The following is a 12,783-nucleotide window of genomic DNA, read 5'->3' on the forward strand; positions in this document are numbered from 1 at the left end:
ACTCTGGGGTCTCGAACCTGGGTCCTCTGCGTCCCAGTCCGTCGCTCTATCCACTGCGCCACCGCCTGGTCAGGCGATTAATTCTTTTTCAGAACTCTTTACCATCTACTCTCCACCAACAGGTATTTCATTGTAGTCTGGGAAAAGTTACTTGGAGTTCACTGCGGGGGGGGGGGGGGGGGCACATAACGTAACTTCCCAGTACCTCCTGGAGGTGTGGTTGAGGCTGGGAAGGAAGCGTTTTCAAATCAGACCTATTAGAGCAGGGGTCCCCAAACTTTTTACACAGGGGGCCAGTTCACTGTCCCTCAGACCGTTGGAGGGCCCAACTATAAAAAAACTATGAACAAATTCTTATGCACACTGCACATATCTTATTTTAAAGTAAAAAAATAAAATGGGAACAAATACAATATTTAAAATAAAGAACAAGTAAATTTAAATCAACAAACTGACCAGTATTTCAATGGGAACTATGTGCCTCTCACTGACCACGAATGAAAGAGGTGCCCCTTCCAGATGTGCGGCGGGGGCCGGATAAATGGCCTCAGGGGCTGCATGCGGCCCGCTGGCCGTAGTTTGGGGACCCCTGTATTAGAGGAAACAATGGCTGATTTAAGTGGCCATTGATCTCAACTAATATCATGCCTACTCTTGTTACCTAAAGTAGGGAGTAGAGTCGGTGTAGGCCACGAAAGGCCCTGAACCTTAGGCATCACCCCAACACGAGCCCTCACCCCACCTTGCATCTACCCAGCTTCACTTCTGCTTGGGGAGCAACACCGGTTTCCTTCAGTCATGCAGAGTCCAGATCGTTACTGGCCCCCACCTACACAACACCCATCCCGCGGGGACGCCAGTGACTAGTCCTCTGATCTCACCTCCTGCTGCCCCAAGAAGGCTAGATGTGCTCTTCCACTTACTAGGGCTCTTTGGGGGCGGGGCCCACCTGTGCTCTGGGGGCGGGGCCTGGGCAGGAGCTGGACAGGTGGGTGCGTCCTCGAGGCCAGGCTAGGAGAAAGCCGGGGCAGGAGGGGTAGAGAGGCGAGGCGACTTGGCGAGCACCTAGGGAACCTCTGGGTGGGCAGTGTGCGAGCGAGACAGCGAGTGAGCCGGAAAGGAGGCGAGGCAGTGCGCCTGCGACGAGGGGAGGCGTGGAGAGGGGAGTCGCGCGCGGAGGATACTCGGGGGGGGGGGGGGGGGGGGGGGAGGAGCCGGGCTCTGCCTCTGAAGAGACCTGAGGCCAGTGCGTGGCTCCCGCGCAGCGGACCGACCCTTGGCGCGCGGAGCATGAACCCGTGCCCCACTGGAGCGCGGCCCGGGAGACGGCCTCGGTTCAGCCCTGAGACGCTGGGCTAGGGCTGGGACCCGGCGCGCCCGGGGCGTTGGCTCCGGCCCGGGGACTGAGACTGGCGGCGGCCACCGGGGCGCAGCACCATGGGGAGTCCCCGCGCCGCGCTGCTCCTGCTGCTCCTGCGCCCGGTCAAGCTGCTGCGGCGGCGCTTCCGGCTGCTACTGGCGCTCGCGGTGGTGTCCGTGGGGCTCTGGACTCTTTATTTGGAACTGGTGGCGTCAGCCCAGGTCGGCGGGAACCCCTTGAACCGAAGTAAGTAGCACCAAGCGGGGGTCAGGAGAGGGTACGGAGGTGGGAAAGGGCAGTACAGTTGGCTCTAGCACTGGCGAGACCCACCTCTCATCCTCAGACTCAGTTTGGAACTCGCTTTCGTCTCCAGGTGCTCGGAGCCGCCCCGCTGCCTACTCGGGGAGGAAGGGCCGAGCCTGGGCCTGGCAGCTGGGCGACACGGGGTCGGGCATCGTCGGGGCTGCTTGCTTCTCCCCTTGGAGGGCGACGGCAGGAGAGGCTCCCCGCCCGCCCATGGCATTCTGGCCGAGACTTGGGACACTTCTAGCGGCGCCAGGCTTGCAGTGCTCCAAGAGGAGACACACGCGGTCCACGCGCGGGTTGTAGATTTGTGTCTGGGATGCCCTCGGCGGTCTGCACCGAGGCCCCGTGCTCTAGTCTGCGCGGCCCAAACTTTGTTCACCGTCTTCTCTAGGACTCGCTCAGTTTCTCGCCTGCTGCGTTTTCAGCGGGTCTTTAACAATACCTCTTAATGGCACCTCCCCTCCCCGTTCCCAGACACCAGGCCACTCTGCTCCCAGCCCCTTTCTCTTCCTCCAAGTCTCCCACCTCCTCATTTGAACTGACCCCTCTCCTAGTCCTGGCCATTCCTACAGCTGGTATCTGAAGTCCTCTTTGGGAACCCTGCGAAGTTTATCGAACTCCTCACACTCTGCTCAAGGAGACACTGGATAGCACACTGGACCACTTAATGCCTTTTAACTTAGCCGAAGCTCCTTAATTTTTTTGTGCCTCAGTTTCCTTCTAGGAAAATGGGGAGGGAATGATCTCTCTCCTCTCTCTCTCTCTCTCTCTCTCTCTCTCTCTCTTTACTTCAATAGACATAGCTATCTGAGGTGATTTGCAATTTACCATTGATGGAACTAAGAAATAAAACTCTAAAAGTGTCAGGGATTGTAAAAGGTCAATGTTAACAGCAGGAAGGAATGGAGAGACTCCCAAAACTACCAGGTTCCCTTCCCAAGCCCAAGGGGCAGAGGTTCATAGTTCTACCACATCTTCTCCCTTGCCTGCACTTTTGTCTGTTCAGGAAACTGAAGGAAAGACTGTAGAGATTAATGGTGAGAAAAGTCTCTGACATGTCCTTGCGTCAACTTTACTAATGGAGTGGCCAATGGCCCAGAGTTGAGCATGGTGCTTTGCCTCCTGTAGCCAAAGAGAGGAAATCACTAGGGTTAGGAATTGAGCTGGTTGAGGATAGAGATAATATGTGCAGTGGAACCTCTCACTTTGTGGCAGTTGAAATAATTCTGGTTTTGAGTTGGGAGACTGGGGTTCCAATCCCGGTTCTGTCACCAACTAGTTGTGGAATCCAAGAGAAAAGGGCAACTTCTCTGGTAGAAGGAGGAAGTTGGACCAAATGACCTCCACCTTTTCTTTCAGCGTGGTTACAAAGATTTTGTGTTCCCCCCTTCTTGATCATTTCCAAGGCCAGAGAGCTCAGCACATCATGAGGAAGACAGTTCCACAGCTCTAAGTAGGAGAGTTCTTCCTTCTGATGACCCAAATCTGCTCTCCCATGGCTAGTTCTTCCCTTCCCTAGCCTTGTTTTTCCCTCTGAGAGGCGGAGTGACTCTACCCTTCCAAACCCTTCATAGTCCCAAGTGGATGAGCCCAGGTGGAGTGTGTGCAGGTGGGAGGTCCTGGGAAAGATCTTCCTTCTTTTCTCCTTGGGACACCCCTTCTCAACTTTACTAATGGAGTGGCCAATGGGATCCTTCGCACAAATGAAAAACAGAGGAAAGCAGTTGTTTAGTGACCCTGATATCAGTGACTTTCCTTCTTCCTCTCCTATTCCCAACACATACTTTTACCAGAAGTGTGTTTTCTCCTCAGATCAGAGCAGTTTGCCATAATCAGAATCTCACACTCTGTCTCTTATTGGTTGTCTCATCCTTAGCCATCAATTCTTGAGTCTGTTTAGCTTTCCTTCTAGATAAATCTGAATTCTGATTGAGTTTCCTTATTTTTTATTTCCTTTTCCAAACTGACTCTTCTCCAGAAAAATGTTCACAGCTTCCTATTCCAGAGCAGGCTTTCTGTTTCCTTAACCATCATTTTTTTTTATGAGAGTCCAAGCCTGGATACTGGAGGATGACTTGGAACCCTGAAACCCACTTGTTCTACAGGGTGGCTTTTCATGCTGGCCATGCCATGGTGTTCTACTTTTTCTTTGATTTCCTTTTGGAATGAGATTTGGACAGTGGCTGTGGTTTCTGGCTCCTTGTCTCCCATCCTTCTTTGTTTATAAGAAGCCCAGACATCTTGCATCAAAGTCCGCTTGTCCTTATAGGTCTTACTTCCAGCTTAAAGCTATTCCTCTGGAGGGAGAGCAGGGGAGGAGGAATTAGGGAATAGAGAGGTACGAAGAGGGTGGCTAGCGTTCCCTCCTCTACACCCTGACCAATCCCCAGCAACCAGTGTAGCAAAATTTCCCCTCTCGAAGGTGTACCCGTGGCTTTGACCACAGCAACCAGAGTCCCATCTTGGCTCTGCTCTCCAACAACCCAGCCTGCCTCCTCCCTCTAGCAGTCCATGCCAGCTCACTCCACCACCACTTTCCTGTCATCTGTGAGGCTATCCTTTACCAAGAACCTTTCATTTGCCTGTCCCTGTGTGAGGGTCCATCAGTCTGGTGCTGGAGAGATGGCAGTCACAGACTCTAGGGTGGTGAAGTAATGACAGGGGAGAGGCTTCCTGCTTCATCTTCATGGAATAGCTCAGTAGTTTAAGATAATGGATGATGTGCACTCTGGGCTCCTTATGTAAAAAAAGATACAACCCCTGTTGGAGTAACTTCAGAGAAAAGCAACCAAAGTCATTGACGGATTGAAAATTGGTCTTTTGGACAAAATAATTAGAGCTGCTCATTTAAACAAATATTTATTTGGCACGTCCCTTGAACTGTGTCACATAGATAGAATGATGACTAAGATTATGGTTTCTGCCCTCTCAACAGCCTTCACCCTAGGAAGGGAGTTTGGGTACACTTATAAAAATAATCATAATATGAAACAGTCATGAAGTTTTACAAATGTAGTATATAGGTGTTGCTGTGACACTTCTGGTAATGAGATGCAGCTCTTTTTTAACTGATTTCATGGAAATGGTGACATTTCAAGAGATATTGAGGAATTGGTAAGATTTTAATGGATACAGAAAGGGCAGTGTATACAAAGACCAAGAGGCAGGGGAAAGTTAGTGTCTGGGAATTTGGAACCTTTGGCTTGGTGCAGCAGAAGGTATGAAAGAGAATATGGAATGATGCTGTGTTATGAACGACTTTTAATGACAACCTTAATGAATGGCATTAAGATAAGGTTGTCATTATCTTAGATAAGAGCAGTTAAAGTTTTAGAATAGGGTAGTCATATAGAATGGAACAGGCAAGGGTAATAGAAAAACAACAATACTTTGGTAGGGATGATGGTGCCTGAACAGGGTACTGAAGTTCCCTTGCTGTGATTGGCATTAGCCCTTTAGCTGTTGGGTCATGAAGCTGTCCTGGGGACAGTTCAAGGTGGTAGTGGGGCATTCAGAGGGTCACTGTATCCCAAAATGTTAATAAATATTTCAGTAGTTTGATAACTGGTACAGCTATACCAGTGTGTGCTGGCTGAAAAGCAGCCCTGGGAACAGACTGTTCTTGAAAGTTAAATACAACTCTCCATTCTTGCAGGTTTTAATAAGTTATACCCATTTGTTCAGATTGATTTAGCTAGGTCCCGCCTAAGGGCAGAGATCTGAACTAAAATGGTTTCTAGATTCTTTGTTCTGTAATTGACCTGCTAGGACCAACTTGATGATGGAGCTAAGAGATTGTGTTTGGGTTCAGAGCCAGGAAGGGCTGAATGACACCATGTACCAGCCACTGTCTAGACTTCCCAAGGCTGGGTCTGGTATGTCCCCATGTAAGAGCCAGGTTTACCTGGTGAACCCCAAAGTGTTCTCAAGCTCAGGAATTAATCAGCTTTCACTGCCTTAAATCTATAACACATCTCTCTGGTTGGCTCCTATGATTTATAATTGACTCTGAGTGGGCAGAGGAGACACACTCACAGATGTCATGCAGACACTCCAGCTCCAGGGGTCACCACAGCCATTCAGATTTGGAAAGGATACAAACCCTCCAGTAACAGGTAACTTGGGGCAGAGCAGTAATCTGATATGCAGGCAAGGAGAGAGGGAGAAACAAATGAGACAGATGTGTGGGCAGAGCAGGGATGGCGTGGCTCAGAGTTGAAACTCAGAGCACAGGCGAGTGGAGAAAGGAAGCACAGCTGCTTCATGTGCTCCTGGTGGTCTGGGACTCCATCTATCACTGCCCTGGCTGGGCTGGTCCCCTTTCCAATGGAAACTCCAGCTCCTGTTCCTGTATCCTACTTACCTGTCTTTGTGTCGTCATTCTGGTCACCCAGCTGCTGCGTGTAACTTCAAATCAGTATTCAAATCTGGTCACATACTAAGCACTCAAATAAATATCTTCTGGTTATGGATGATAAGCTCAGAATTTCTGAGTACCTGACACTTTAGTTTCCACTGGCAGATACTTGATCAGTGACGAATCTAAGAGTAGAACCCAGGAATTGTTGTTCCTCATGCCATAATACATATAAACAAGAGCCTTTAAACACAAATGCAGAGGAAAATAATTAGGCCATCAATGCTTTTTAATTATAAATGTGTTTTCTTTGGACCTTCCGTTGTGTACCAAGAATGCAGTGTGTGACAACAGAAGACTTTACCCAGACGTGGTGTCTCCTTTCCCTGGTCTCTTTAGTAGAATTGCAGCATCACAGCTGCTCTTCCTATCCTGCCCACCTCCCAGGACCTCTCAGTCTGAGTTGAGGCCCCATTCACCTGCTGAGGGGTGCTGGGCTGCTTACCACTCCCTGTGCTGGGCGGTGTTGCCCTGTGTGATTATAACTGCTTTGCAGCATAAGGTCTTCTGAAGCAACCACTTCTGTATGGGTTTTAGGAGTGGCTGGTAGTTGCACTGCAGTAATTTTCCAGGCCACGGAGCCTTGCCCTCTGAGTGCCGAGCTTTATGGGGCACAGCAGCGCAGCCGCCATAGCAGAGTTTGCTTTGGAATGGGGCCTAGAGGCTGTTCTTGGAGTTGGCTGTCCACTGCCTAGTTCTCAACCAAGTTCCACCAGTCTCAAAATCTACCCTTTTATTTTCCATGAGCATTTTTTCTTATATCCAAGAATGATGACGTCTAAACTAGGCCAACCATACATTTAGCACTTAAAGACAATCCTCTTTTGACTCTGTGATCTATAATTAAAAGATTTATATGTTATCTGATACAAAGAAACACTACTGGAAGAGGTAAGAATAGTCTGGATGATGTATATATGTACTACAGGGCATTGGGCTGAATATGTTATATTTTGAGCAAAGCATGGTGGATAAATCTGAAATTTTTATAAACTCTTAGGTTCTAACAAGTGCTGCTTTCAGTGTTAGAAGTATTCACAAGACAAGCAAGTATGAATGTTATTTTTACCTTGTGATTTTTAGTATGTAATTTATTTTTTATGTTAAAGTTTGTGTTTTTTTTTAGTTTAACTACTAACCAACTTGTTAAAAAAGGGTGCAATTTGTCCTTGTGGTCCCAGGTTGTGTGTGTGTGTTAAACATTTCATTGAAATTTCTTTTTTGTGTGTGTGACAGAGACAAAGAGAGAGGCAGATAGAGGGACAGGTAGGGACAGATAAACAGGAAGGGAGAGAGATGAGAATCATCAATTCTTCATTGCAGCCCCTTAGTTGTTCATTGATTGCTTTCTCATATGTGCCTTGACCGTGGGCCTTCAGCAGACCAAGTGACCCCTTGCTTAAGCCAGCGACCTTGGGTCCAAGCTGGTGAGCTGTGCTCAAACCAGATGAGCCCATGCTCAAGCTGGCGATGTTGGGGCCTCAAATCTGGGTCATCTGCATCCCAGTCCTACACTCTATCCACTGTGCCACCACCTGGTCAGGTTGAAGTTTCTCATATGTACAGAAAAGTGCACATGTTAAGTGTATAGCTTGATGAATTTCCGCAAACCGAACGTACCTGTGTAATGAGCTCCCTGATGAAGAAATAGAGCATTCCGAGTGCCCCAGCAGCCCCCCTTGGGCTCCCTTTCAGTCACTACCATAGATATACTAACTTAGGAGGTAGCCAGGGAAGACCAAACCTCAGTGCTATGAAATAGAGCTGCTGCAAGGCTGGGATTAGGAAACATAGCCTATCCCAAAATATTAGAAACAGCTATGTCTCTCTCTCCTTTTAGATTTTGTTTATTGATTTTAGAGAGAGGAGAGAGAGAGAGAGAGACAGAGAGACCTGTGCCTCTCTTGAGCAATTAATTTGTTTTAATTTTTATTGGCCATGTAAGATATAAAACCACTCAGGTTTTTCCCTTTGTGTTGGTTATTAGAAAGCTTCAAAATTTAATTTTTGGTTCATTTGGGGAAAAGCGTAAAAGATTTTTTAATTGACTTTATTAGGGTGACATTGGTTAATAACATTATATAGATTTCAGGTGTGCACCTGCACCATGCATTCACCACCCCAAGTCAAGTCTCCTTCTGTCACCATTTATCCCCCTTTCCTCCTTTTCTAGCTCCCCTCACTGTTCTTCTCCTCCCATAATCACCACACTGTTGTCAGTGTGTATGTTCTTATTTTTCCTTTGCATAACCCCTTCACCTTTTTCACCCAGCCCCAACCCTTTTCCTATCTGACAGCTGTCAGTCTGTTCTCTGTATCTGTGAGTCTGTTTCTGCTTTGATTTTTAGTTTATTTTATTCATCAGATTCCATATATAAATGAGATGATATAGTACTTGTCTTTTTCTGACTGGCTTATTTCACTTAACATAATGCTCTCTAGGTCCCAGCATGCTGTCACAAACGGTAAGATTTCCTTCTTTTTTACGACTGAGTATAGTATTCCATTGTGTAAATATCCCATGGCTTTTTTGTTTTGTTTTGTTGTTTTTTTTGTTTTGTTTTGTATTTTTCCGAAGCTGGAAACAGGGAGGCAGTCAGACAGACTCTCGCATGCGCCTGACCGGGATCCACCCGGCATGCCCACTAGGGGGCGATGCTCTGCCCATCTTGGGGCGTCACTCTGCCGCAATCAGAGCCATTCTAGTGCCTGAGGCAGAGACCACAGAGCCATCCTCAGCGCCCGAGCCAACTTTGCTCCAGTGGAGCCTTGGCTGCGGGAGGGGAAGAGAGAGACAGAGAGGAAAGAGAGGGGGAGGGGTGGAGAAGCAGATGGGTGCTTCTCCTGTGTGCCCTAGCCGGGAATCGAACCTGGGACTCCTGCATGCCAGGCCGACACTCTACCACTGAACCAACCCACCAGGGCCTCCCATGGCTTTTTTATATACTCATCTATTGATGGGCACTTGGGCTGCTTCCAAATCTTGGTCATTGTAAATAACGCTGCATTGAACATAGGGGTGCATGTATTTTTTTGAATTAGTGTTTCAGGTTTCTTTAGATATATTCTCAGAAGTGGAATTGCTGGGCCATAACGTAGTTCCATTTTTAATTCTTTTGAGGTAACTCCATACTGCTTTCCACAGTGGCTGTAGCAATCTGCATTCCCATCAACAGTGCAGAAGGGTTCCCTTTTCTCCACATTCTCACCAACACTTGTTGTTTATGGATTTATTGATAGCCATTATGACAAATGTGAGATGATAGCTCATTGTGATTTTAATTTGCATTTCTCTGATGATTAGTGATGTTGAATATCTTTTCATATGTCCATTGGCCATCTATCTGCATCTTCTCTTTGGAGAAGTGTCTATTCAGGTGTTTTGCCCATTTCTTAATTAGCTGCTTTTCTTTTTGATGTTGAGTTTTGTAAGTTCCTTATAAATTTTGTATATTAAGCCCTTATCAGATATATCAGCAAATATGTTCTCCTATTCAGTGTGTTGTCTTTTCATTTTGTTGATGGTTTCCTTTGCTGTGCAAAAACTAGTTTGACATAGTCCCATTTATTTATTTTTTCTTTTTGTTTCCCTCGCCCAGGTGATATATTAGAAAAAATATTGCTACGAGAAATGTCTGAGATTTTATTGCCTATGTTTTCTTTTAGAATTTTTATGGTTTCAAGTTTAACATTTATGTCTTTAAGCCATTTTGAGTTTATTCTTGTATATGGTGTAAAAAGGTGACCTACATCCCAATTTCCCCCATAAAACATGTGATGATTGGCATTTTGGTATCAATTTTATGCCTATACCTTATTTTTTCCTTCCCCCCCCCACAACTACTTCTAGTTTATGTTATTTTATATTCTATGGTCTTTGTAAGCCATTTTAATTTGGGGGGACCAAATTAAACTATAAAATGAATCAATAAAAGTGCTATAGTATACATAAAAATATAAAGGAGAAATTACCATGCACCTATAATCCCACTACTCTGACTAGAGATTGTTGGGGGAAAAAGTATAATAAGCAGAGATAATCAGATGCTGGATTCTGGAACACCTTAAACAAGAATCCTATATTAAAAAAACAAAGCTCAAACGTTATTTTTGGCTCTGGCCAGGTAGGTAGCTCAGTTGGTTAAAGCATTGTCCTGTCATGCCAAGATTGTGGGTTCAATCCCTGGTCAGGGCACATACAAGAATCAACCAATGGCCTTGGCCAGATAGTTTGGTTGGTTAGAGTGTTGTCTTAAAGTTCAGAGGTTTCTGGTTTGATCCTTGGTTGGGGTACATACAGGAAAAGATCTATATTCTCTCTCCCTCCTCTCTCCCTCTTTCCCTCCCTTCCTTTCTCTCTAAAAATCAAATCAATAAATTTTTTTTAAAAAGAACCAATGAATGCATAAATAAGCAGAACAAGTTAATGTTTCTCTCTCTCTAAAATCAATCAATTTTAAAAAGTTTAAAAATTATTTCTGTGTGTCTTTTGCTTATTTAGATACTGAAAAATTAGATGATATTTAAAGATAAATTCCCACCTCCTTATGTATAAAATGAATATAAAAAGCCCAGAATTTAGCCTGACCAGGCAGTTGCACAGTGGATAGAATGTCAGACTGGGATGCAGAAGACCCAGGTTCGAGACCCCAAGGTCGCCAGCTTGAGCGCGAGCTCATCTGGTGTGAGCAAAAAAAAGCTCACCAGCTTGGACCCAAGGTTGCTGGCTCGAGCAAGGGGTCACTCGGTCTGCTGAAGGCCTGTGGCCAAGGCACATATGAGAAAGCAATCAATGAACAACTAACGTGTTGCAACGAGAAACTGATGATTTATGCTTCTCATCTCTCTCCATTCCTGTCTGTCTGTCCCTATCTATCCCTCTCTCTGTCCCTGTAAAAAAAAAAAAAAAAAAAGCCCAGAATTTATTGACAGATACTGGATCCTGAGCTACCTTTATTTTAAACAATGACATAAATACAAGGAAAATTCAATTAAAGCTTGGGCACCCCTGACTCTACTGATGAAACAACTCGGGTGACTGGCCAGGAAGCTCATTTGTCATGTGGGCTTCTTATCACCTCCCCTCACCCCACACTCTTGGGGACACTGTGAGGCTGAAGAACTGTGGCCACTGCCCAGCCTTTGGCTTATCGGTACATAACGTCACAAACATCAGAGATCCAGTTCCTTTACAAACAGATGAGAAAACAAGCCCAAGGAAGAGATATTTATTACCTGTCTCCTCTTCCCATTTCTTTTAAACTGTTCTGTGGTGTGAAGCAGAGGCTGTGCTTGTGAAGCGCTCCATAGCAGGTAGAATTGTATTTTGTGGTGTCAGGACATGGGAGGAAGCCCAAAGGTGGGAAAAGGAGAAAGAAAGGTGGGGTGGGATTAGAGAAATGACATACCAGATAGACCAAGGATTTTATATATAAGTGCCTGAGAAATTGAGTGATGCGTATTTTTCTATTTTATTTACTTTACAAATCTTAAGTGACTTGCAGAGGTGTTTCACTTTAAAATGAAGTAAAATGTTTATGATGAAGCATTTACTTTTTTATAGGGGACTAAGTGGGATAAAAAGCATTGATGGTCCTGGAAAAAAATTGAGGAGTTTCAAGACAGGGCAGGGTTCAAATCCTAGCTCTATTACTGAACAGTTGCAGGACCTTATATAAGGTACTTCCTCCTTTTCGAGCCTCAGGTGCCTCATCTGGGTAGCAGGGTTATAATGCCCTCTCTATAGAGCCTTTCTTTTTTTTTTTTTTTTTTTTGAGGGAGAGACAGAGAGAGTCAGAGAGGGACAGATAGGGACAGACAGACAGGAAGGGAGAGAGATGAGAAACATCAATTCTTCATTGCGGTTCCTTAGTTGTTCATTGATTGCTTTCTTCTTCTTCTTTTTTTTTTTTTTTTTTTTTTACAGAGAGAGAGAGTCAGAGAGAGGGATAGACAAGGACAGACAGACAGGAACGGAGAGATGAGAAGCATCAATCATTAGTTTCTCGTTGCGCATTGCGACACCTTAGTTATTCATTGATTGCTTTCTCATATGTGCCTTGACCACGGGCCTTCAGCAGACCAAGTAACCCTTTGCTCGAGCCAGTGCCCTTGGGTCCAAGCTGGTGAGCTTTTGCTCAAACCAGATGAGCCCATGCTCAAGCTGGCGACCTCAGGATCTCGAACCTGGGTCCTCGGCATCCCAGTCCAACGCTCTATCCACTGCACCACTGCCTGGTCAGGCTAGAGCAGTGTTTCCCAACCTTTTTTGTGCCATGCCCCACCTTAACCTTTCTAAAATATTTTATGTCCCCCCCTACCTAACATACATAATTTTTAACATTAAAAAATTGATTTGTTCACTTAATAAACATAAATGATAGGTTCTAGGAAGAAATCACTATGAAATTGTTAACAAAAAACAGTAAGTAAAATTTCAAAACATATAATGAAAAACAAATTTAAATTCCAAATAATTTTAATACAGATTTTTCTATATTAATTTATTATTTTAATTTAGTGTGATCCTTGCGCTTGATGCTTGCTGCACAGAGATTTTATATTAGGTTCCAATTTGGTTAGCTTTAGTCTCAAGTCTCCACGTTGTGTTATATCCAGCTGATTTCTTTTTTTTACCAGTAAATCATTTACAGCACTAAATCCACATTCAGCTAAAAATGAAGATGGAAACGGTAGCAAT

The 12,783-nt window shown here is 45.3% G+C and overlaps 1 protein-coding gene across 1 annotated transcript in view; it reads left to right on the forward strand.

Moving 5' to 3' along the window:
* Positions 1–1,187: 1,187 nt before the first annotated feature.
* Positions 1,188–12,783, forward strand: part of B4GALNT3 (beta-1,4-N-acetyl-galactosaminyltransferase 3) — a 130,959-nt gene continuing 119,363 nt past the window's right edge. The window contains exon 1 of the mRNA XM_066258656.1: positions 1,188–1,606. Within this exon, the coding sequence (XP_066114753.1) occupies positions 1,438–1,606 (169 nt within the window). The 5' untranslated portion in view covers positions 1,188–1,437. The remainder of the gene's footprint in view (positions 1,607–12,783) is intronic.

This window comes from Saccopteryx bilineata, chromosome 2, assembly GCF_036850765.1.
Source record: "Saccopteryx bilineata isolate mSacBil1 chromosome 2, mSacBil1_pri_phased_curated, whole genome shotgun sequence".
Lineage (NCBI taxonomy): Eukaryota > Metazoa > Chordata > Mammalia > Chiroptera > Emballonuridae > Saccopteryx > Saccopteryx bilineata.